Below are 22,106 nucleotides of genomic sequence, written 5' to 3' on the forward strand. Positions count from 1 at the left end.
TGCCGTGCAGTCTTACAAGGAGGACTTAGCGAAGCTGGCCTCCTATGCCTCTGTTCTTCCATCCGCAGATATGATGGGCTCAGAGCCTTAGATCAAAACCATAAGGGGAGGGCAACATAAGGGTCAGACTGAGTCCAAGCCAAAGGCCAGGCGGAACAGCTGTCTCGCAGGCCCTGCGGAAAGATGTCAAGTCCCGCAGGGCCCTAGTCTCTTGTGACAGAGCGTTCCACCAAGTCGGGGCCAGCACCGAAAAGGCCCTGGCCCTTGTTGAGACCAAGCTAACCACCTTGCGACTTGGGACCTCCAAAGCGTTGCCATTCGTGGACCTTAAGGTCCTCCGTGGGGCATACCAGCAAGGAGGTGGTCCCGTAGGTACGTGGGATCTGTGGTCCAACCAAACTTTCAACCATGACGAGACTGACTCTAGAGCAGGGGTCAGCAAACTTTTTCAGCAGGGGGCTGCCCGCCATCCCTTAGACCTTGTGGGGGGGGCCTGGACTATATTGGGGGAATGAACACATTCTTATGCTCCACAAATAACCCAGAGATGCATTTTAGATAAAAGCACACATTCTACTCATGTAAAAATACGCTAATTCCTGGACTGTCTACGGGCCGGATTTAGAAGTCGATTGGGCAGGATCCGGTCCCCGGGCCTTAGTTTGCCTATCCATGCTCTAGAGTAAGCACCCCCAAACTTGGCCCTCCGCATGTTTTGGGACTACAACTCCCATGATCCCTAGCTAACAGGACCAGTGGTCAGGGCTGATGGGAATTGTAGTCCAAAACATCTGGAGGGCCGAAGGTTAGGATGCCTGCTCTAGAGGGCTGTTGCTGGAGATCTCTGAAGTAACTGGAGGTGATAAGGGCCAATAAACAGGGACTCTTAATTCTTTGGCAAAGGGAAGGTTGAATCCTTAGCGTGCGGAGACACAATATTACGGACGGTGGGACACCCGGTACTGGGGATAATAAGTTCCCTCAGAGGGTGGTGGACTGTTATGTACTGAAGTTCTCACCCTGGGCCAGCAGGGGGATACTGTGGATAGTTATGCAAATGAAGGATCGAAAGTGATGTTCAGTGAGTGGATAGTTTTAGAAAGTTGCTACAGTAACGTTGTACTGGAGCTCTATATAATCAGGCTGATTGAGGCCTTCAGTTCAGTTCTGTTCTGGCATCTGAATAAAGAAGAGCTGTTTGAAGAATCGCTGTGTCGTCTGATATGTTCGCCCACAACTTACCATGGACTCTGTGAGCCAGTGTGGTGTAGTGGTTAAGAGTGGTGGACTCATAATCTGGGTAACCGGGTTCGCGTCTCCGCTCCTCCAGATGCAGCTGCTGGGTGACCTTGGGCCAGTCACACTTCTCTGAAGTCTCTCAGCCCCACTCACCTCACAGAGTGTTTGTTGTGGGGCAGGAAGGGAAAGGAGAATGTGAGCCGCTTTGAGACTCCTTCGGGTAGTGATAAAGCGGGATATCAAATCCAAACTCCTCTTCTTCCTTCACTGGAGGTTTTGAAGCAGAGATTAGATGGGCCTCTGTCCGGGGTACTTTAGTTGCCATTCCTGCAATGACCCTTTGGATGCCGTCCAGCTATACAATTCTGCAATAGTTAAAGGTGACTATAACAGATTGTGATATGATTTGTCTCCAGCAACAGTGTTTGGGTACCACGAGCTGAACATGAGAACAGAGTGATGCAGCAGCAAAAAAAGAGGTAACGCTATTCTGGGCTGCAACAACAGAAGTTGAGTTTCTGGGTCAAGGGAAGTCATAAAGGTCAAGGGACCCCTGACCATTAGGTCCAGTCACGGACGACTCTGGGGTTGCGGCGCTCATCTCGCTTTTCTGGCCGAGGGAGCCGGCGTACAGCTTCCGGGTCATGTGGCCAGCATGACTAAGCCGCTTCTGGCGAACCAGAGCAGCGCACGGAAACTGAGTGGTACCTATTTATCTACTTGCACTTTGATGTGCTTTCGAGCTGCTAGGTTGGCAGGAGCAGGGACCGAGCAGCGGGAGCTCACCCTGTCGCGGGGATTCAAACCACTGGCCTTCTGATCAGCAAGTCCTAGGCTCTGTGGTTTAAAACACAGCGCTACCCGCGTACCTTTTAAGGGAAGTCATACTCCCTTTCTATTCATAGAATCATAGAATCATAGAGTTGGAAGAGACCACAAGGGCCATCGAGTCCAACCCCCTGCCAAGCAGGAAACACCATCAGAGCACTCCTGACATATGGTTGTCAAGCCTCTGCTTAAAGACCTCCTAAGAAGGAGACTCCACCACACTCCTTGGCAGCAAATTCCACTGTCAAACAGCTCTTACTGACAGGAAATTCTTCCTAATGTTTAGGTGGAATCTTCTTGTAGTTTGGATCCATTGCTCCGTGTCCGCTTCTCTGGAGCAGCAGAAAACAACCTTTCTCCCTCCTCTATGTGACATCCTTTTATATATTGGAACATGGTTATCATATCACCCCTTAACCTCCTCTTCTCCAGGCTAAACATGCCCAGCTCCCTTAGCCATTCCTCATGAGGCATCGTTTCCAGGCCTTTGACCATTTTGGTTGCCCTCCTCTGGACACGTTCCAGTTTGTCAGTGTCCTTCTTGAACTGTGGTGCCCAGAACTGGACACAGTACTCCAGGTGAGGTCTGACCAGAGCAGAATACAGTGGCACTATTACTTCCCTTGATCTAGATGCTATACTCCTATTGATGCAGCCCAGAATTGCATTGGCTTTTTTAGCTGCCGCGTCACACTGTTGACTCATGTCAAGTTTGTGGTCAACCAAGACTCCTAGATCCTTTTCACATGTACTGCTCTCAAGCCAGGTGTCACCCATCTTGTATTTGTGCCTCTCATTTTTTTTGCCCAAGTGCAATACTTTACATTTCTCCCTGTTAAAATTCATCTTGTTTGTTTTGGCCCAGTTCTCTAATCTGTCAAGGTCGTTTTGAAGTGTGATCCTGTCCTCTGGGGTGTTAGCCACCCACCCCTCCCAGTTTGGTGTCATCTGCAAATTTGATCAGGATGCCCTTGAGTCCATCATCCAAGTCGTTGATAAAGATGTTGAATAAGATCTTCTTCCTTGGTCAGACCACACCTGGAATATGGTGTCCAGTTCGGGGCACCACAATTTAGGAAGGATGTTGACAAGCTGGAAGGTGTTCAGAGGAGGACAACCAGGATGATCAAGGGTCTGGAAACCTAACCTTATGAAGAGCGGTTGAAGGAGCTGGGTATGTTTTGCCTGGAGAAGGCTGAGAGGTCTCGTATCCTGGTGGTCTTATCTGTATGGCTATATCTGCTCCAAAAAAAGGAGATTCCAACTGAACATTAGGAAGAATTTTGTGGTGGTAAGAGTTTGGCAGTGGAATGTTTTCCCTCAGGAAGTTGTGGGTTCCTTCCTTGGAGGTTCTTGAGCATACAAAGGTGGCATATTTCCATCTCCGCTGTATTAAACAGTTGGTCACTTACCTTTCTCACCCTCATCTGGCCACTGTGATCCATGCGACAGTCACCTCCAGGCTTGATTATTGTAACTCTCTCTATGCGGGGCTGCCCTTGAAGCTGACCCAGAAACTCCAGCGGGTGCAGAATGCTGCAGCGAGGCTCCTTACGGGGTCCTCGCTGCGAGATCACATTCACCCAGTGCTATACCAGCTGCACTGGCTCCCGGTGGAGTATAGGGTCAGATTTAAGGTGCTGGTTTTGATCTTTAAAGCTCTTTGTGGCTTAGGAACCTCGTACCTACGGGGCCGCCTCTCCTGGTATGTCCCACGGAGGACCTTAAGGTCCATAAATAACAACACTTCGGAGGTCCCAAGCCTCAAGGAGCTTAGATTGGTCTCAACTAGGGCCAGGGCCTTTTCAGCTTTGGCCCCGACGTGGTGAAACGCTCTGTGCCAAGAGAACAGGGCCCTGCGGGACTTGACATCTTTCTGCAGGGCCTGTAAGACAGAGCTGTTCCACCTGGCTTTTGGTTTGGACTCAGTCTGACCCTTCTGTTTCCCTCCCCTTATGGCTTTGATCTATGGGCTGCTTTTAAAATGAGGCTGCATTTTAAATTGCATTTTAACCTGTATTTTAAATTGGGTTTTTTTTCTCCCCCCTATTATGTTTTTACTGTGATTTTATTGGTGTTAACCGCCCTGAGCCTGGCTCTGGCTGGGGAGGGCGGGTATAAATAAAAGTTATTATTATTATTATTATTATTATTATTATTATTATTATTAAGCAGAGGTTGGATGGCCATGTCTCAGGGATTCTCTAGCTGCGATTCCTGCATTGCAGGGGCTGGACAAGAAGATCCCTTGGGGTCCCTTCCAAATGATTCAATGGTGTGGCTCTAGGGGGTCCGTCTGGGTGATGCCCCAAGTCTCTCCCAATTCTTGGGGTCCTGTGAGGGTTAGAATCTCAGAGAGGAGGTGGCAATGACCTTAGTGGGCCACGAGTGTCCTCATCCTCACCCCCCCAAAATGAGCCAGGTTGAGAGAGCTACAATTAAGGGATGGGTTTCCTCCAGGCTCATGGGGGGGGTTGCCTCCACTTTGTCACCTGCTAGGTAGGAGAACAGTTTCGGGGGGTGGGCTGAGCTGAAGGGCAACCAAAATGGTCAAAGGCCTGGAAACGATGCCTTATGAGGGGCGGCTAAGGGAGCTGGGCATGTTTAGCCTGGAGAAGAGGAGGTTAAGGGGTGATATGATAGCCATGTTCAAATATAGAAAAGGATGTCACACAGAGGAGGGAGAAAGGTTGTTTTCTGCTGCTCCAGAGAAGCGGACACAGAGCAATGGATCCAAACTACAAGAAAGAAGATTCCACCTGAACGTTAGGAAGAACATAACCTAAAGACATCACACTCTCCACTGATCTCCAAGGCAACTGAACTCTGGGTCTGGAGCCTCTCTGGGCTCAGAGATTGCGACTCAACTCTGTCTGGAAGCCTGAGGTAGTCAACTGTGGGTTGTGCAAGCATTGGGCGCAGACACTGGCTATGCAGTAGCTAACAATTGGGAATGCACTTTGCACATGTTCTGAGGCATTGCTTTATTGTTGCTTTGCGTGTTTCCCAAGGGCAGAAATGGAGGAGTGCAGTCTCCCAGCAGAGTCTTGCTTTTGATGCACAAACTCCTTCTACTGTTTCCCTGCACCTTTGCCTAGGTTCACTCCATAAGACGCACCTGACCATAAGGCGCACCTAGTTTTTAGAGGACGAAAACAAGGAAAAAAATATTCTGAACGAAACAGTGGATGTATGATTTTTGTGGTTCATGCTGCGGCCACAGACATGTGATTTGACGGTGAGTTTGGGGTAGCCCAATGCAAAAATCCTGAGAATCCATGTGGATCCGTGCTTTGTAACCACGTTTTTCCGCCATTGCGGCCCCACGCAATAGTAGGTGCATGATTTTTTTGGTGCAGGCTGTAGCCATGGACATGCTGTGTGATCTGATGGTGAATTTGGGGTGACCCAATGCAAAAATCCTGAGGATCCATGGGCCTTTACCTCCCCCCTCCCAGGCAGCCTCCTTTATTGCTAGCGTCCCTTATCTCTCTCCCTGATCACTTGTCGATCAGCTATTTCCTTTCAACACTCCCTTCCCTCTTGTTTGCCTTTGTGTCTTTTCCTTAGCCGGAGCAGTTTTTTGCTCCTCCTTTTCTTCTAATTTCTCTCCTCATTGCTTTAGTCTTCCTGTCTCCTGTCCTTGCAAGTTCGCTGTCTTTACCTTCCTCCTCCCAGGCAGCCTCCTTTATCTCTAGCGTCCCTTATCTCGCTTCCGATTGCTTGCGATTAGCGGCTTTGTTTCAACACCCACTTCCCTCTTTCAAAAAAAAAAAAAAGCATGATCTGCTTTTCGCCCCTGGGCAATTCGGCTCCAGGGACCACGCATTCGCTCCGTAAGATGCACAGACATTTCCCCTTACTTTTTAGGAAGAAAAAGGTGTCTCTTATGGAGCGAAAAATATGGTAATTATTCTTTCCAACTTGCAACTTTAACCAAAGCAAGGGAGGAAGACGCTGAGCTCAGGACGCTGCCCCCACGTGCGCAAAGACGCCTCAGAGACCACGCTTAGTTTGCAAAAAGATGTATTATTGTTATTCTCAGAATTATTATTTTATATCTTTTAACCCTTTCATTTACAGTATTGTACAGCTGGTTCGAAATACGAAAATACTCTGCGCCCCTCCGAAAGATAAGGTTTCCTTCCTGCTTCGTTCCGCAGACACCACAGATGGGAGATTAAGCCAGGCTCGGCCGTCCCTGCGCTGTGCGGAGGTTTCGGACTACAATGCCCATCATCCATGCTGGCTGGAGCTGATGGGACTTGTAGTCCGAAACCTCTGGACAGCACCCGGATTGGCCAATCCTGGCTTAATCTTTCGCCAAACAAACCTTTCCTCCCCGCCCCCCAAAAACACAATAACATGAACACCCAAAAACCAGAATGCAAACACGAATGTTTATCCTATGCGGCGAGTTCCACAGTTACCCAGAGCAAGTGAGGACAACGAAAAGAAATGATTATCATTAACAGGGTCTAAATGAGACATGTGGCAAAGGGATCTAGATCAGAGGTCTCTTTGCCGCCACCGCCACCATATAAGGGGTGCTTTTTTGTCCCTGGTCTCTCTCTCTCCCTTCCCCTCCCCTCTCCTCTCCCCACCCCCTATTGGCCTTTCTTGTAGGCTGTTTTGACAATGGCGTTCTTAAAAAGAGTCACTAGGGGCGTGTGGCTGCGCTCAGGGCTCATGAAGCCGCCATAGCGCTTCTTCTTGGGGGGCGCAGGGACGTTCCACCGAAAATGGCGCATCTTGTAGGCCGTGCCGTCCTTCTTGGCCTCCCAGGGTCGCGGGCCACCACCCTCTTCCTCCTCCTCTTCGGACCGGGTGCCCTCGCCGTTCTCCTCGGGGGAGCCGAATTCGGGGTTCACCTCCCAGGAGAGGTCCCTGCGGAACTCCTGGGGGTAGTTCTCGGCCAGCTCCTCCTCTCCGTCCTCCGCCGTCGGATAGACCTTGACGGGCCTCCTCTTCCGCCCCACCGGCTTCCCCCAGCGGAAGTGCTCCATGGCGTACGACCTCTTGCCTTCCTGCTTCTCGGGGGTCTCCGGGTCGCCCTGCCCAGCGGTTTCCCAGCTGCCTCGAGCCGGAAGGGCATCCATGGCGGGGCCATGAGGAAACTCTTCCCGCTTGTGGCCCGGGTCGGTGCCGTTGCCCTTCCCGAACTCGTTCCAGCGGAAATGGCTCATGACGTACTTGCGGATGCTCTCGGACAGCGGCTGCAGGTGGCCGTTTCCGGGGAAAACGGGGGTTTCTTCCGAGAGGCCGGTTCTGCAGGCCCTGAGGCATTCCTGCAATGAAGAAAGGAGACAGGGGACGGAGACCCTTGTGGTTAGCCATCAGGTAGTTGCTGAGCTTTATTTGGCAAAGTTGTTAACCCCCATCGTTCTACCCGGACACTGAGGTCCAGCACCGAGGGCCTTCTGGCGGTTCCCTCACTGCAAGAAGTCAAGTTACAGGGAACCAGGCAGAGGGCCTTCTCGGTGGTGGCACCTGCCCTGTGGAACGCCCTCCCACCAGATGCCAAAGAGAAGAACAACTACCAGACTTTTAGAAGACAACTGAAGGCAGCCCTGTTTAGGGAAGCTTTTAATGTTTGATGTATTGCAGTATTTTAATATTTATTTGGAAGCCAACCAGAGTGTCTGGGGAAGCCCAGCCAGATGGGCGGGGTATAAATAATAAATTATTATTATTATTCACTGGAAGGACGGATCGTGAAGCTGAGGATCCAAGACTTTGGCCACCTCATGAGAAGAGAAGACTCCCAGGAAAAGACCCTGATGTTGGGAAAGATGGAGGGCACAAGGAGAAGGGGACGACAGAGGATGAGATGGTTGGATAATGTTCGCGAAGCTACCAGCATGAGTTTGACCAAACTGCGGGAGGCAGTGGAAGACAGGAGTGCTTGGCGTGCTCTGGTCCATGGGGCCACGAAGAGGCGGACATGACTAAACGACTAAACAACATTATTATTATTAATTTCTGGAAAATCTGCCAAAACAAAATGAAGTTTTTAGGAAATTTGCCCAGAAAAAAATCATGCGGGCTGCCACTCGCCCAGGTTTCCCCAGGACATTTTTACTGAAAATTCAAACTAGACACCATTTCAAATGTCCTTTCCTACTGCGTCACGGTGTGGCACGCTGGTTTGACACCAACTGATAATAACTACCTACAGAGGGTGGTGAATACAGCGCAAGATATTATGGGCTGTCCCATGAATCCGCTGGATGAAATAGTGGAAGAACGTTGCCTCAGCAGAGTGAGGGAAATTCTCAGGGATGATTCACACCCTGGCCGGCACTTTCTTGATCTCCTGCCCTCTGGCAGAAGATATAGAAGCAGGATTAGTCACGCCAACAGGGTAAAGAATGGCTTCTATCTGTAGGCTGTTAGGCTGCTGAATGAAAAGATAACAACAGGGCAACTGACTTTCGGGTTTGGTGGGTGAACGTCAGTAAACGATGGGAATTAAGACTAAGAGAGCTAAGTGGGGGGTGCTGTGTAATCTCACTGTATACAAGTTGTACAAGTGACAATAAAGTATTTCAATTCAATTTCAATTGTTGATGGATGAATCATGGCAATGCCTGGAAAATTTCAGACATATGGCAGCCCTACTAAGATAAAAAGGTAAAGGACCCCTGGATGATTAATTCCAGTCAAGGGCGACTATGCTCATCTCGCTTCCCAGGCCGACAGAGCCACAGACAGCTTTCTAAATCATGTGGCCAGGATGACTAAACCGCTTCTGGCGCAACGGGAAACCGTGATGGAAGCCAGAGTGAAAGGAAACGCTGTTTACCTTCCTGCCACAGCAGTACCTATTTAGCTACTTTCGCTGGTGTGCTTTCGAGCTGTTAGGTTTAAGCACAGAAATACCGATAAGATGATGCCATGGCCCCCTTCAATCAATGGGGAGAAGATACGACAGCTCTTCCAACATACGAACGGATTGCTTTTAGACACAGATTGCATAGGGATAAATACGACGGTGTTTGGGATGCATTGATAGGAATTATAATGACTTCTTGTTGTTTTTTTGTTAGAGCGTTTATTAATTTTCCAATAAGAACATCCAACTAACATATCAAATCACAATCCAATGCAGTGGTACCTTGGGTTAAGTACTTAATTCGTTTCAGAGGTCTGTTCTTAACCTGAAACTGTTCTTAACCTGAAGCACCACTTTAGCTAATGGGGCTTCCCGCTGCTGCTGCGCCACCGAAGCACGATTTCTGTTCTCATCCTGAAGCAAAGTTCTTAACCCGAGGTACTATTTCTGCGTTAGCGGAGTCTGTAACCTGCAGCGTATATAACCCGAGGTACCACTGTACAAATAAAAAACTTAAATAAAAAACTCCAATTGTCTTCCAAATTATAATCTTAATTTTACGACTTCCCACGGTCTGAATTCCAAAGCATTTTCCAAATCAGAGTTCTGCCTCTCATCTCAGTGTTTTCATAATTCCATATCACGATTTTATCCTCCACATAGGAATTATAATGACTTGTTAATAATCTTTCATTTGTTGGAATGATCTTATTACTGGTACTTACATACAGGAGTCTCTCCATTTACACGGGTGTTGCGTTCTAGCACCCTGCATGCAGGAGCGAAAACGGCAAAAGTAGGGAGCGCCCTCTAAACATTCTTTTAATGCCCTCCCTGCCACTCTCTCTGCGATCTGTACCAAAAAAGACTGTGCCAAAAATATCCACAGCTGGAATTGAAGCTCTGGGGCCGGTAGGAGGTTGGAAGATGAGCAGGAAAGCTGCTGCTGCGCTACCCCATACTTTGGCTGTTAGGTGGTGAGGCTGAGCACCCTAAACAAAGCCCTGCTGTAAGTCGGGTCTCTTTTGAATTCTGGGGCAGAAGACTCTTGAGAGTCCCATGGACTGCAAGAAGATCAAATCTCTTAAGGAAATCAGCCCTGAGTGCTCACTGGAAGGACAGATCCTGAAGCTGAGGCTCCAAGACTTTGGCCACCTCATGAGAAGAGAAGACTCCCTGGAAAAGACCCTGATGCTGGGAAAGATGGAGGGCACAAGGAGAAGGGGACGGCAGAGGATGAGATGGTGGGACAGTGTTCTCAAAGCTGCTAACATGAGTTTGACCCAACTGCGGGAGGCAGTGGAAGACAGGAGTGCCTGGTGTGCTCTGGTCCAGGGGGCCACAAAGAAGCGGACACGACTAAACAACAACAAGGGTTGCCATATGTCTGGAATTTTCCCAGACCTACATGGAATACTGCACTTGGAAGCAGCAGCGCCTGGGCTGACACCGTGAAAATGTATGGGAAAATCTGGACGTATGGCAACCCATGCTGGCAGTGTTGTTCTTGCTGATTTTCCTTCAAAAATAGCTCAAGACCATCATTTTGGGGGCAAAACTAAAAAAAAAAAAAAAACTTTAAAAAAAAGCTCAACCTGTTTTGTGTCCGGATTTTCACTTTTCGAAATTTGGCAAATATGGCCCCTAAAGTAAACTTCTAATTCCAGCTATACAACCCCTCATATATTCAGGGCTGAATTGAGGTTTGATGAGGCCCTAAGCCACTGAAGGTAATGGGGCCCTCTCTGTGTCCAGCTGTCCTTTGTCAACACAAATTGTCGCTGTTTTTTTGTGTTGAATATATGCTATGTGGTAATTGAGGGACCTAATAGGTATCTCAAGCCATATGCACACAACAGGATATGTATTTTATCAAAGTAATTGTTGAACTGAAAAACAATTTAGAAGTATATTAATAGTGAAATAATTATTAAGCTCTAACTTAAAATGATTTTTTATTCATAACAAACTCAGTAATGCAAACACATTGGCATTGGGCAATAACAAAAGTTCCTTTAAAAATGTTGCTGCATATAGGTTTTATTTTATTTCTTTTTTAGCTTATATTTTGAAAATGTACATCCAGGCAGTGGAAGACAGGAGGGCCTGGCGTGCTCTGGTCCAGGGGGTCACAAAGACTCGGACACGACTAAATGACGAAACAACAGCAATCCACTGAGCAGGGAGGCTCCCCTTTGCTATCGCTGCTGATGGGCCTTTCCTCCTCTACAAGTGTGCCTCACCCCCCTTTCAAAGACACCCAAGCCAAGCAGCCATTGCCGTATCTTGTGGAAGGGAGTTCCAAGTGCTTCTCCAAGACCCGCGACGGCCCCCTCCCCTCTGCCCTGCCCACTTACCTCGACCTCTGCTTCCGTCTCCATGTCTCGGCACCAGCCGCTGTCCAGGCAGTTGTTGGGCGCTCCTCCCACCAAGTGAATGAGCAGGATGCCCAGGGCAGCCCAAAGACTGCTTCCTTGGAGTCTCAGCATCTTTGGGGGGGTCTGCCAAGACAGAAAATAGGGGTGCCATATTAAGCATAATAGCAGCTCAATACACCAATGGACTTAATTATGTTTGTTTTAGATTGTAGCCCATGCATGTTACACAGAGGAAAACCATTCAGGCAATATAGCACCATTCTCACAATCCGTAGGAATTTAACTCCCTTCTGTGCTTTGTAATCTCATACTGCAATGAAAAATAAGTATGGCAAAGGTTCATAGATAATGAAATGCATTGGGAGCAAATGTAGAAGTTTGCCTTGAATTGTCCATCTGTAAGAACCAAATACTTCAGTTATATTACACTGATAGATAGCTAATAAAGATGTTCAGTACAGTATTTCTATCAGTATCCTAACCCATAATATGTGGGTTAAATGTGACTCCATAACTGTCCTACAATTACATTAAACACAAGTGTAGACAATTCCCCCCATATATTCAATAAACATTTTCCAACCTTCTCTAAACGTATGTTCTTCTTGTTCGCTTAATTCTATATGTTAAGTCTGCAAGCTGCACGTATTCCATCAGTTTAAGCTGCCATTCTTATTTAGTTGGGAACTCACTCCTTTTCCATTTTTGGACTAACAAAACATGACTGCCATAGTGACACACATAAATACCCTTTTTAACTGGTTTTAATATTTTATGTGTAAATTTCCTTATGACTGATGTTAAAGGCGATTAATAAATGAATTGGAATGACAATTAATAATCCTCGCCTTCTTTGGAAGCCATCCAAATTCTGAAGCCGCTGCTGTTTGCAGTGGGAGGGAGTTCCATAGTTTTGCCATGTGCTTTAAGAACACAAGACTTTAAGAACGTAAGAAGAATCTGCTGGATCCGGCCAAAAGGAAGCCCACCCTCCTGTCTAGTAACCATCAGTAGCCCTCCCCCCAATGAATTTGCCTAATCCTCTTTTTAAAGCCATCAAAGTTGTTGGCCTAACCTGGGGAGAAAACAGCACTTGATGAAAAGTGCTGAGGTTATATTTTCTGAGAATCCTCCCGAAAAACAATCTCTCAAAGGACCTGTTGATGGCATTTTACCATTGTACTGTGGAGAGTGTATTAACTTAGGGTCTGTGTGTGTGGTTTGGGAGCTGCATGGTCAGGGGAAAAACAATGCTGTCCAGGGTTGTAAAGACTGCGGAGAGAATAATTGGGTGCACTCTTCCCACCTTGGATCAAATCTACGCTTCCAGGTGCCATAAGAAAGCTGCAGAGATAGCGCAGGATAGTGCGCACCCCGGAAATGATCTCATTCAGCTTCTGCCTTCTGGAAGAAGGTCCAGGGTTATAAAGACTAGGACAAGCTGCCTGAGAAACAGTTCCTATCCAAATTAGATTTTGGTTTTAAATGCAGTGTAAGGTAGTCTCTATGGGAGTATGTTGTATTTTAAAATGGGGTATCAGAGTGTTTAGGGGGCTAACCAGGCTGGGATAGCAGGCTTGTTGGTTTTGAATGTCTTGTGTAGATTTTTCAATTTCGTTCTGTATGGGACAATGACAAGTTGCAGCCCATCGTGTCGGTTCTGCTGTCCTGAAATCTTCCTGCCTCTGAACAATGCATTCATAGCAGTCTCCTCTCCCACAACAGAGGGAGAAAAGGGTATTATTAAATGCTATTGCAGTATAGAATACATGCAACTATCATGAAGTCATTCATTTCAGTGGGTCTACTCTGAGTAAGAATCATAGAAATTTGAAGTTTTAATGTTGTGTTTTAATCTTGTTTTTAAGTTGTATTCATTCAGCTTTTTATTATTGCTTGTTAGCCGGCCTGAGCCCAGCCTTGCCTGGGGAGGGTGGGGTATAAATAAAATTTATTATTATTATTATTATTATTATGAGGGCCATCTAGTCCAACACTACTGGGTTATCTCCTTTTCCTCAGCGAATTTGATCCCTTTCAATATATCTCACTACAGAACAACAAAAAAGCATCATTACAAAAGTTTTAACCCACACATACAGATTAAAATTATATTATTATTATTATTATTATTATTATTATTATTATTATTCTGCTTTTCCTACCCTGAGCACCTTATGTTCTTAAAATTAGATGTAAAGCTGGAAGGAGGGAAGGGTTAAAGCTGTTCTAATGAGGCATAAACAGGTTTTATCCCTTATAAGTTGTGCCATAGCTTTAAAAAGGTGTACCTAGGAAACAGCAAACTTCTGCCTCCTTTTGTTCCAAATGAATAAATCTGCAATAATAACAACGCCTTCAGGGATCGCATCTGTGACTACAGATGTAGATAAAGGCGATCGTCTTTACTCAACCGTGTTTGTGAGGGAGTGAGAGAAAGAGTAAGCGTGAGAGAGAAAGAATTAAGTCAGGTGGGGAAAGGGCTTTTCGCCTCTTGAGCAACCCGGTTGTGTGGACCGAAAGAAAGGTTTGTGTCAGTGGCGTAGCGTGGGGGGTGCAGGGGGGGCCGGCCGCACCAGGCGCAACATGGGGGGGGGCGCGCTCGCACTCGCAGCTCTCTGCCCCTACTAAAATCCACGGGGTTAGGGGGTGCAAATTACTTGCCTTGCCCCGGGTGCTGACAACCCACGCTACGCCACTGGTTTGTGTGTCTGTGCAGAGGTGTAAATTAATAGGAATTCCCTCTTAAGGAGAGCTCCCTTTCAGCTGAATAGGGGAGTGCAAGAGAGAACTAACTTCCTGGTGGATTGAGCTCCATTGAAAATGCACTCATTCCAAACAATAAAGGGACCATGTGGAGGATGGAGCAATCTTGTTTTCTCCTACTCTGGAGGGTGGGACTCGAACTCACAGCTTCAAGTCACAAGAAAGGAGATGCCGACTTAACATCAAAGATAGCTTTCTGACAGTGAGAGCCAACGGACTCCCTCGGGAGGGGACGGACTCTCCTTCCTTGGAGGTTTTTAAGCAGAGGTTGGGTGGTCATCTGTCATGGGCGCTTTAGCAGAGATTCCTGCATTGCAGCGGGTTGGACTAGATGACCCCAGGAACCCTTCGAACTCTACATTTCTATGCTTTTATACATGTACAAGTTTGCTCCATCTTCCATGCCACACAGCCTGCATAGCAGCGGGGGTTGGGCTCGATGACCCTCGGGGCTCCTTTTCCAGCTCCACAACCCTACAAAACTCAGATTCTGTGATTCTAGTCCTTTTTCCCCCAACTTCCGTCTTAAAACTTCCCCCATCGTGTATTTAATGCCTTGCTCCTCGTCCGTCCCTGTCCCGCTTCGCAGAACAGGCGAACAGAAAGAAAGAAAAAGTCTTCCTTCTGCATAGCTGTCGACGTTCCCCTTTTCTCGCGAGGAATCCTATTCGGAATAAGGGCATTTCCCTTTTTAAAAAAGGGGAAAAGTTGACAGCTATGGTCCTTCTGCCACCTTTGGAGAGATCATCTCCCCACCTGGTCAAGGTGAGTGATGAAAGGTGCGGAGGGGAAGAGCGCACCTGTTGGAGTACCACCTGTCCTGTTTGCAGGCGGGCATCCAAGCGGCTGGGCGGTAGAGGAGCCCCGGGAAGACTTACCTGGCGCTGCGATGCCTCGTGGTCTCCGATTCCTCCTCCTGGCGCCGCGTCTGCGAGGTTTCAGCTGCAGCCCGGACCCCCTTTTATATCACGCCCGCGCGTCTCCGGAGCGCGAGCAGCCTTCCGGAGAGACCTTTTGAAGCCGCAAGGGAAAGGGGGAGGTGGCCTCGAAGCCTCCAGGTGTGCAAGGGAGCAGGGGGTGGGGATTAGCAGGTGCTTGCCAAAGAGAGAGGGGAATTATTTCTGGGCACCGGTGGCAATTGGAGGTGTGGGTGGATTAGCGTCTCCGTGCGAAGAAGATCGCCAGGTGAGGGCGAGGAAAACCGCCGCCCCCTCCATCCTCGACCCTTCTAGCTTCTTAATTGGTTCTGCAAGCTCAGAGGATAGCAGGTGACTTAACAAATAAATAAATAGGGAAATCAGAGACTTTTAGCAAGAAAGGCACGCGGGTCCTCTCCGATTTATCACGCTATCGCTTGCATATGTCAGGCGCCAATTAAACTTTGCGCTTTTGTTTGGCTGCGCGGGGAACAAAACACTGGCAGCTGGTGGTCCAGGTGGCATCATAGGGCAAGGGCATCATCCGTGGTGGGGCTGCGCAACCAGCTTGGCAGGTTCTACAGTAACTCATAGAATGGTAAGGGACCCCATAGGGTCATCCAGCCCAACGCCATGTAAAGACAGAATATGTGGACGTCCTCATGATGTCCAGAGTCTAAAATGTCAGGGGTGTTTGAGCTGGCTCGGTGCTTGAGCTTCCATGATGGGCTCATGTTTCTCACAACCTTTGGGCATCCTTGATTTGAACCCAGCATTTTAAAGATGGCCCTCTTTCAAAAAAGATTCCTTTTCACTGTGTGTTCTTCTACATACGAATGCGCAAGAACGTGAGGAGTGCTAGGGAACACACCAGACTCACATTGAGTTCCCTTCCACCATCAGTCATTTTTCTCCCAGTGTCCGATTGTTCTTTTTAATAATGATATAATAATTTTAATAATGATAATAATTTTGTTGTTGTTGTTGATTAGTCGCTTAATCATGTCCACCTCTTCGTGACCCCCTGGACCAGAGCACACCAGGCACTCCTGTCTTCCACTGCCTCCCGCAGTTTGGTCAAACTCATGCTGGTAGCTTTGAGAACACTGTCCCACCATCTCGTCCTCTGTCATCCCCTTCTCCTTGTGCCCTCCATCTTTCCCAACATCAGGGTCTTTTCCAGGGAGTCTTCTCTTCTCATGAGGTGGCCAAAGTATTGGAGCCTCAGCTTCAGGATCTGTCCTTCCAGTGAGCACTCAGGGCTGATTTCTTTCAGAATGGAGAGGTTTGATCTTCTTGCAGTCCATGGGACTCTCAAGAGTCTCCTCCAGCACCAGAATTCAAAAGCATCCATTCTTCGGCGATCAGCCTTCTTTATGGTCCAGCTCTCACTTCCATACATCACTACTAGGAAAATCATAGCTTTAACTATATGGACCTTTGTTGGCAAGGTGATGTCTCTGCTTTTTAAGATGCTGTCTAGGTTGCCATCGCTTTTCTCCCAAGAAGCAGGTGTCTTTTAATTTCGTGGCTACTGTCACCATCTGCAGTGATCATGGAGCCCATGAAAGTAAAATCTGTCACTGCCTCCATTTCTTCCCCTTCAATTTGCCAGGAGGTGATGGGACCAGTGGCCATGATCTTTGGTTTTTTGATGTTGACCTTCAGACCATATTTTGCACTCTCCTCTTTCACCCTCATTAAAAGGGAATGATAATAACAGGAATATGTGAAAATGTGTTCTCGAACCTACCAGCATGAGTTTGACCAAACTGCAGGAGGCAGTGGAAGACAGGAGTGCCTGGTGTGCTCTGGTCCAGGGGGTCACAAAGAGTCAGACCTGACTAAATGACTAAGCAACAACAACCCCCTTGGTTCCATATAATCCTCTCTAGTGCCCCAAACCCCAGCCTATATCAAGCATTATTTGGAACAGCAGTTTCCATGAATGGGCCTTTTCTGTGCTGGCTTCTATATTTTTAGACTCCAGGCAAAAACGTTCCTCTTGAACGTTTGGGCTGATTAACATCCTACAGCCTTTTAAACGTACCTGTGGGAAGTGGGGCGTGTTATATTTTGTTGTGATTCTTGCAACTGGCGTTTTGTCTTGTATTTTTTTCTGTGAACCCCCCTTGATGAAGGGCGTTATATAAATTGAATAACTATATATATAATAAGATGAACAAGACCCACTAAGGAAGATGATAACGCATTGGAATTCAAAGCGGTGAGAATTAATTGCTCGCATATTCAAAATCCAATTTAAAGTATTCAGCTGCATCAATTCAACACAAGAGAACTAACCGGGTGAACTCCGGGATGTGGGTTGTGCCGTGGGTTAAACCACAGAGCCTAGGACTTGCCAATCAGGAGGTCAGAGGTTCGAATCCCCACGACGGGGTGAGTTCCCGTTGCTTGGTTCCAGCTCCTGCCAACCTAGCAGTTCGAAAGCATGTCAAAGTGCAAGTAGATAAATAGTTACCACTCCGGCGGGAAGGTAAATGGCGTTTCCGTGCGCTGCTCTGGTTCGCCAGAAGCAGCTTAGTCATGGTGGCCACATGACCCGGAAGCTGTACGCCGGCTCCCTCGGCCAGTAAACCGAGATGAGCGCCGCAACCCCAGAGTCGGCCACGACTGGACCTAATGGTCAGGGGTCCCTTTACCTTTACCTTTATTCAGCATCAGGACAAAAGAAAAACATATCTGCTTCCCTTCGTATCCAAGCAAGTAGTATAAGCAAAAGTTCCCAGCAGATTGTGCTGCAAGTAAACAGACATGTGACATACAGCAATCCACACATCTGTTTTAAAGGTGGAATGAAACTACCGGTATATCCTAACATGTACCTGATCGAGTGATGCCAGCTTTTCAAAGTCTTTCCCAGCAACCTCCTGCCGCCGCTGTGCCTCTTAGACCCCACCCCCAGGTAATCCCACTGCCCCATCACCCCCCAACTGGGGAACTGCTTTCGTCCCAAGATTCCAGCTACCCGAAGCAAATCAGGACACCCTTCTGCTACTTGCTATTATGACTTATTGCCAAGCGGTGTAATAATAGCATGAGCTGGCCCTGTTCCCTCATTTCCATGTTATATTTAATTACGATGCTAATTGGTTGAGATGAGCTAAATATTCTTCTCCAGATGCACAGGCACCCCTGTCAAAATGTCACCTGTAATAAGCAAGCTCGGGGGGGAAAGAGCTCCGGCCCTTCCCCGATCCCATTAATCCAGACGCAAGTGCCCTATTGAGCCTGCGAAGATGCGTTTAGCACCGGAATGAAAATGGGCATTCCGACCCTCTGACTAAATCATGTCAAGAGGAGGAGCTGTGCTCATCTCTTGCAGAGAAACCAAGACAGCGTCTTGCAGTATCCTGAAGCCTAAAGAATTGATGATGTCTTAAGCGTGTTTGGACTCCAGTCCTGTCCACTCCCCACCCCTTTTTTTGTATATAATTTTATTTAAGTTTTTTGTTTTACAATTTAAAATACTAATTTTACATCCTTAAGATATCAATGACTTCCCTTCTTTTCTTTCCGTGGTTCATTTTAGATATCATAAATCCATGCATATTTTGCAAAAAAAACCTATACCATTCAGTATCACGTTATTGCATCCATCAAAACACTGTTGGATTTATCTTAATGCTGCCAGTGTTTTCAGTTGTACAAAATTACCGTATTTTCTGCTCTATAAGACGCACCAGACCACAAGACGCACCTAGTTTTTGGAGGAGGAAAACAAGAAAAGAAATATTCTGAATCTCAGAAGCCAGAACAGCAAGAGGGATCGCTGCGCAGCGAAAGCAGCAATCCCTCTTGCTGTTCTGGCTTCTGGGATAGCTGCGCAGCCTGCATTCGCTCCATAAGACACACACACATTTCCCCTTACTTTTTAGGAGGGAAAAAGTGAGTCTTATAGAGCGAAAAATACGGTATTTCCCATATATTCAGCAAACGTTTCCCAACCTTATTTAAATGTGTGCTCTTCTTGTTCTCTTATTATGTTAAGTCTGCTTGTTGCGTACCAGTCCGGTCCACTTCCAGTTGCTGGAAGCCTCAGGCCTGGAGAGGAATCTTGTGTTCGAATCCTGCTTGCAGGTTTCCCATCGGGGAATCTGGCTGGCCCTTGTGGGAAGAGGATGCTGGACTAGATGGGCCACTTTGGGCCTGATCCTGCAGAGCTTTTCTCACGCTCACTTTGCTGGGTGAAGATGGGGTTATTCTAAATTTATGGCTTTATTTATTCCAAAGTTATGGCTTTAGCACCGGTTTGGGGAAAGAGTTGCAAATAGCAAAGTCAGGTGGAAAGGAAATGCAGAAAAATGGACAACAAATGAAGCAGTTGTGTTGACAACAGACATCCTGGCACTGGTAAAACAACTGACACAAAAAATATGAGAATAAAAAAAAATCAATTGTGCCAATTCAATCCAGATTTGGCAGCACTGAACCTCTTGATATATTGAAATCCAGTGGTTTCATCTTGTCATCTTCCTTTTCAATTGCTTTTTTCAAGGACGGCCACCTGACGAGTGTCCTTGAAAGGTTGATATGTTCCCTGCCCCACAGCTTTCTATTTTCCAGTTGCTGATGTCAGATTTCTGCCCGTTTATTCTTTTGCGCAGAGACCAGGGCTGCAGGAGGAAATGTTTGCATTTGAGGACAGACCTGCACAATTTGTGCTTTCTGAAAACATGCACGCAAACCGGAGCACAAAACTCCCTCCTTCGACAGGCACACTCGCCCAGACTTTGCAATGCAGTTCTCCATCTGAGTAATGATGCAAAAAAGATCTGTAGACCGTTATGAAGCGTTTATTAAGTGTGCACGCCAATGCGTATATTCGTGGGGGGAAAGCCATAGAAAAATGAGTTTCACATGGGGAAATTGCTTTGCAGAAGTCAGGTAGAGCTGGGTATTATCTGTATGCGGATGATACCCAGCTCTACCTCTCTTTCAGATCAGAACCAGTGAAGGTGGTGAAGGTCCTGTGTGAGTGCCTGGAGGCGGTTGGAGGATGGATGGCGGCTAACAGATTGAGGTTGAATCCTGACAAGACAGAAGTACTGTTTTTGGGGACAGGGGGCAGGCAGGTGTGGAGGACTCCCTGGTCCTGAATGGGGTAACTGTGCCCCTGAAGGACCAGGTGCGCAGCCTGGGAGTCATTTTGGACTCACAGCTGTCCATTGAGGCACAGGTTAATTCTGTGTCCAGGGCGACTGTCTACCAGCTCCATCTGGTACCCAGGCTGAGACCCTACCTGCCCGCAGACTGTCTCACCAGAGTGGTACATGCTCTGGTTATCTCCTGCTTGGACTACTGCAATGTGCTCTACGTGGGGCTACCTTTGAAGGTGACCCGGAAACACCAACTAATTCAGAATGTGGCAGCTAGACGGGTGACTGGAAGCAGCCGCCCAGACCACATAATACCTGTCTTGAAAGACCTTTGTTGGCTCCCAGTACATTTCCAAGCACAATTCAAAGTCTTGGTGTTGACTGGAAAAATGGGAAACTGGGAAGAACCGAAGTAAACAGATATACCTCTTCCTGCGTGGAGATTATACGATGCCTTTTTTGTCCTGAGAACCAGCAGCTTTGCCCCTGGCATTGCTTGGGAATTCTGAGAAACCCCCAAAACCCAGTGTGGTTTTGAAAGGCTACCCACCCTCTTGATTCGAAATGGTTGTGTCACTATTTACAGAGATATTGTAAAATTAAGGAATTTTAGAATAACGTTGGATTGGAACTAAGTGGTTTCTAGCTGTGATGGGTTAAAAGAATATGAAAAAATGGGTTTATATAAGTTAAAATCTAAGATTGTAATAATTTAAGAATAAGATCTGGGTAGTAAAAAGAGGGAGAGAAATTGTTGAATTAATAATTTGATTTGGAATACAAAAAAGGGTGGTATGAGGAGGTCCGAGAAACAAGTAAATGAAAAATAAGGAGATGGACAGATTGATTGTTTTTAGCAATTTTTGTTTGATATTTTTTCTTTTTTCTGTTGTTTTTTTTCTTCATTTTTTGTTATGTAAAATCCTTAATAAAAATTATTATAAAATGTGTCTACACATAGACCACAACCTGCTCTTTGATCTCAGGAACCACCATGCAAAATGTGGTTAAGACACCCAAATTTTGGTGTCCAAATGCATCGCAAACAAAACAACTTTCCAAAATGTACTAAGTAACTCCGGTAATTCCAGTTTGCTTCCAGGGAGGTTATACAGTAATGAGCGCTCATCTTACTTCCATCCCGATTTATTTGTGCTGATTTGTTTTGCCTCTTCCCATTTCACAATCACTTTTCTTCACTTTTTAGAACACCACTTTCCTGACCAATTTTTGTAGATAACAAAGGAATGAAATTGTTGCACCATAGCAGTAGAGCGTGTTAATTGTGTGATCCTAAATTTCTGGTATGCACAACCGCAACCAGAAAGAAGAGGAACATCAAGAAGATTGGGAGAACTTTAAAGACTATTTGAATAAATATTGTAATATTAAAGATATGTAATCACTTGAAAGAATCAATTAGGCCTAGGATTAAATTGGGATTAAATTTATAAATAAGAAAATGCACGATAAGGATAGTGATGTAATATGATTATGACTGTGATTTGGTTTTTTGAAATATTGATATTGGAAACTGCTACAGATAATTACTAAGAAATTCAGACGGAAGAGACTCGAGGAAGTCAAATACTATGTTTATGAAGATGGATGGTACTGGGTGGCGCTGTGGGTAAAAGCCTCAGCGCCTAGGGCTTGCCGATCGAAAGGTCGGCGGTTCGAATCCCCGCGGCGGGGTGCGCTCCCGTCTTTCGGTCCCAGCGCCTGCCAACCTAGCAGTTCGAAAGCACCCTCGGGTGCAAGTAGATAAATAGGGACCGCTTTCTAGCGGGAAGGTAAACGGCGTTTCCGTGTGCGGCTCTGGCTCGCCAGAGCAGCGATGTCACGCTGGCCACGTGACCCGGAAGTGTCTCCGGACAGCGCTGGCCCCTGGCCTCTTGAGTGAGATGGGCGCACAACCCCAGAGTCTGTCAAGACTGGCCCGTACGGGCAGGGGTACCTTTACCTTTACCTTTTAAGTGGCATTATACTGTATTGTATGTTCTTATTTTTTTCCTTTTTTCTA

At 46.9% G+C, this 22,106-nt stretch overlaps 2 protein-coding genes across 2 annotated transcripts in view; one reads left to right on the plus strand and one right to left on the minus strand.

The window, feature by feature from the left end:
• The first annotated feature begins 2,903 nt into the window (after positions 1–2,903).
• PTK2B (protein tyrosine kinase 2 beta) overlaps positions 2,904–22,106 on the plus strand; it is a 247,159-nt gene continuing 227,956 nt past the window's right edge. Inside the window, exon 1 of the mRNA XM_081903795.1 lies at positions 2,904–2,908. The gene's annotated coding sequence lies outside the window, so the exon portion shown is untranslated. The remainder of the gene's footprint in view (positions 2,909–22,106) is intronic.
• Positions 6,620–15,015, minus strand: POMC (proopiomelanocortin). The gene is made up of 3 exons (XM_081904404.1): positions 14,925–15,015; positions 11,260–11,403; positions 6,620–7,355 (listed from the first exon to the last, which is right to left on the minus strand). Exons 2-3 carry the CDS (start codon positions 11,389–11,391, stop codon positions 6,675–6,677), a joined length of 813 nt encoding a protein of 270 aa, XP_081760530.1. The 5' UTR covers positions 11,392–11,403; positions 14,925–15,015; the 3' UTR covers positions 6,620–6,674.

The sequence above is a fragment of the Podarcis melisellensis genome (assembly GCF_964234715.1).
Source record: "Podarcis melisellensis genome assembly, chromosome: 3".
Classification (NCBI taxonomy): domain Eukaryota; kingdom Metazoa; phylum Chordata; class Lepidosauria; order Squamata; family Lacertidae; genus Podarcis; species Podarcis melisellensis.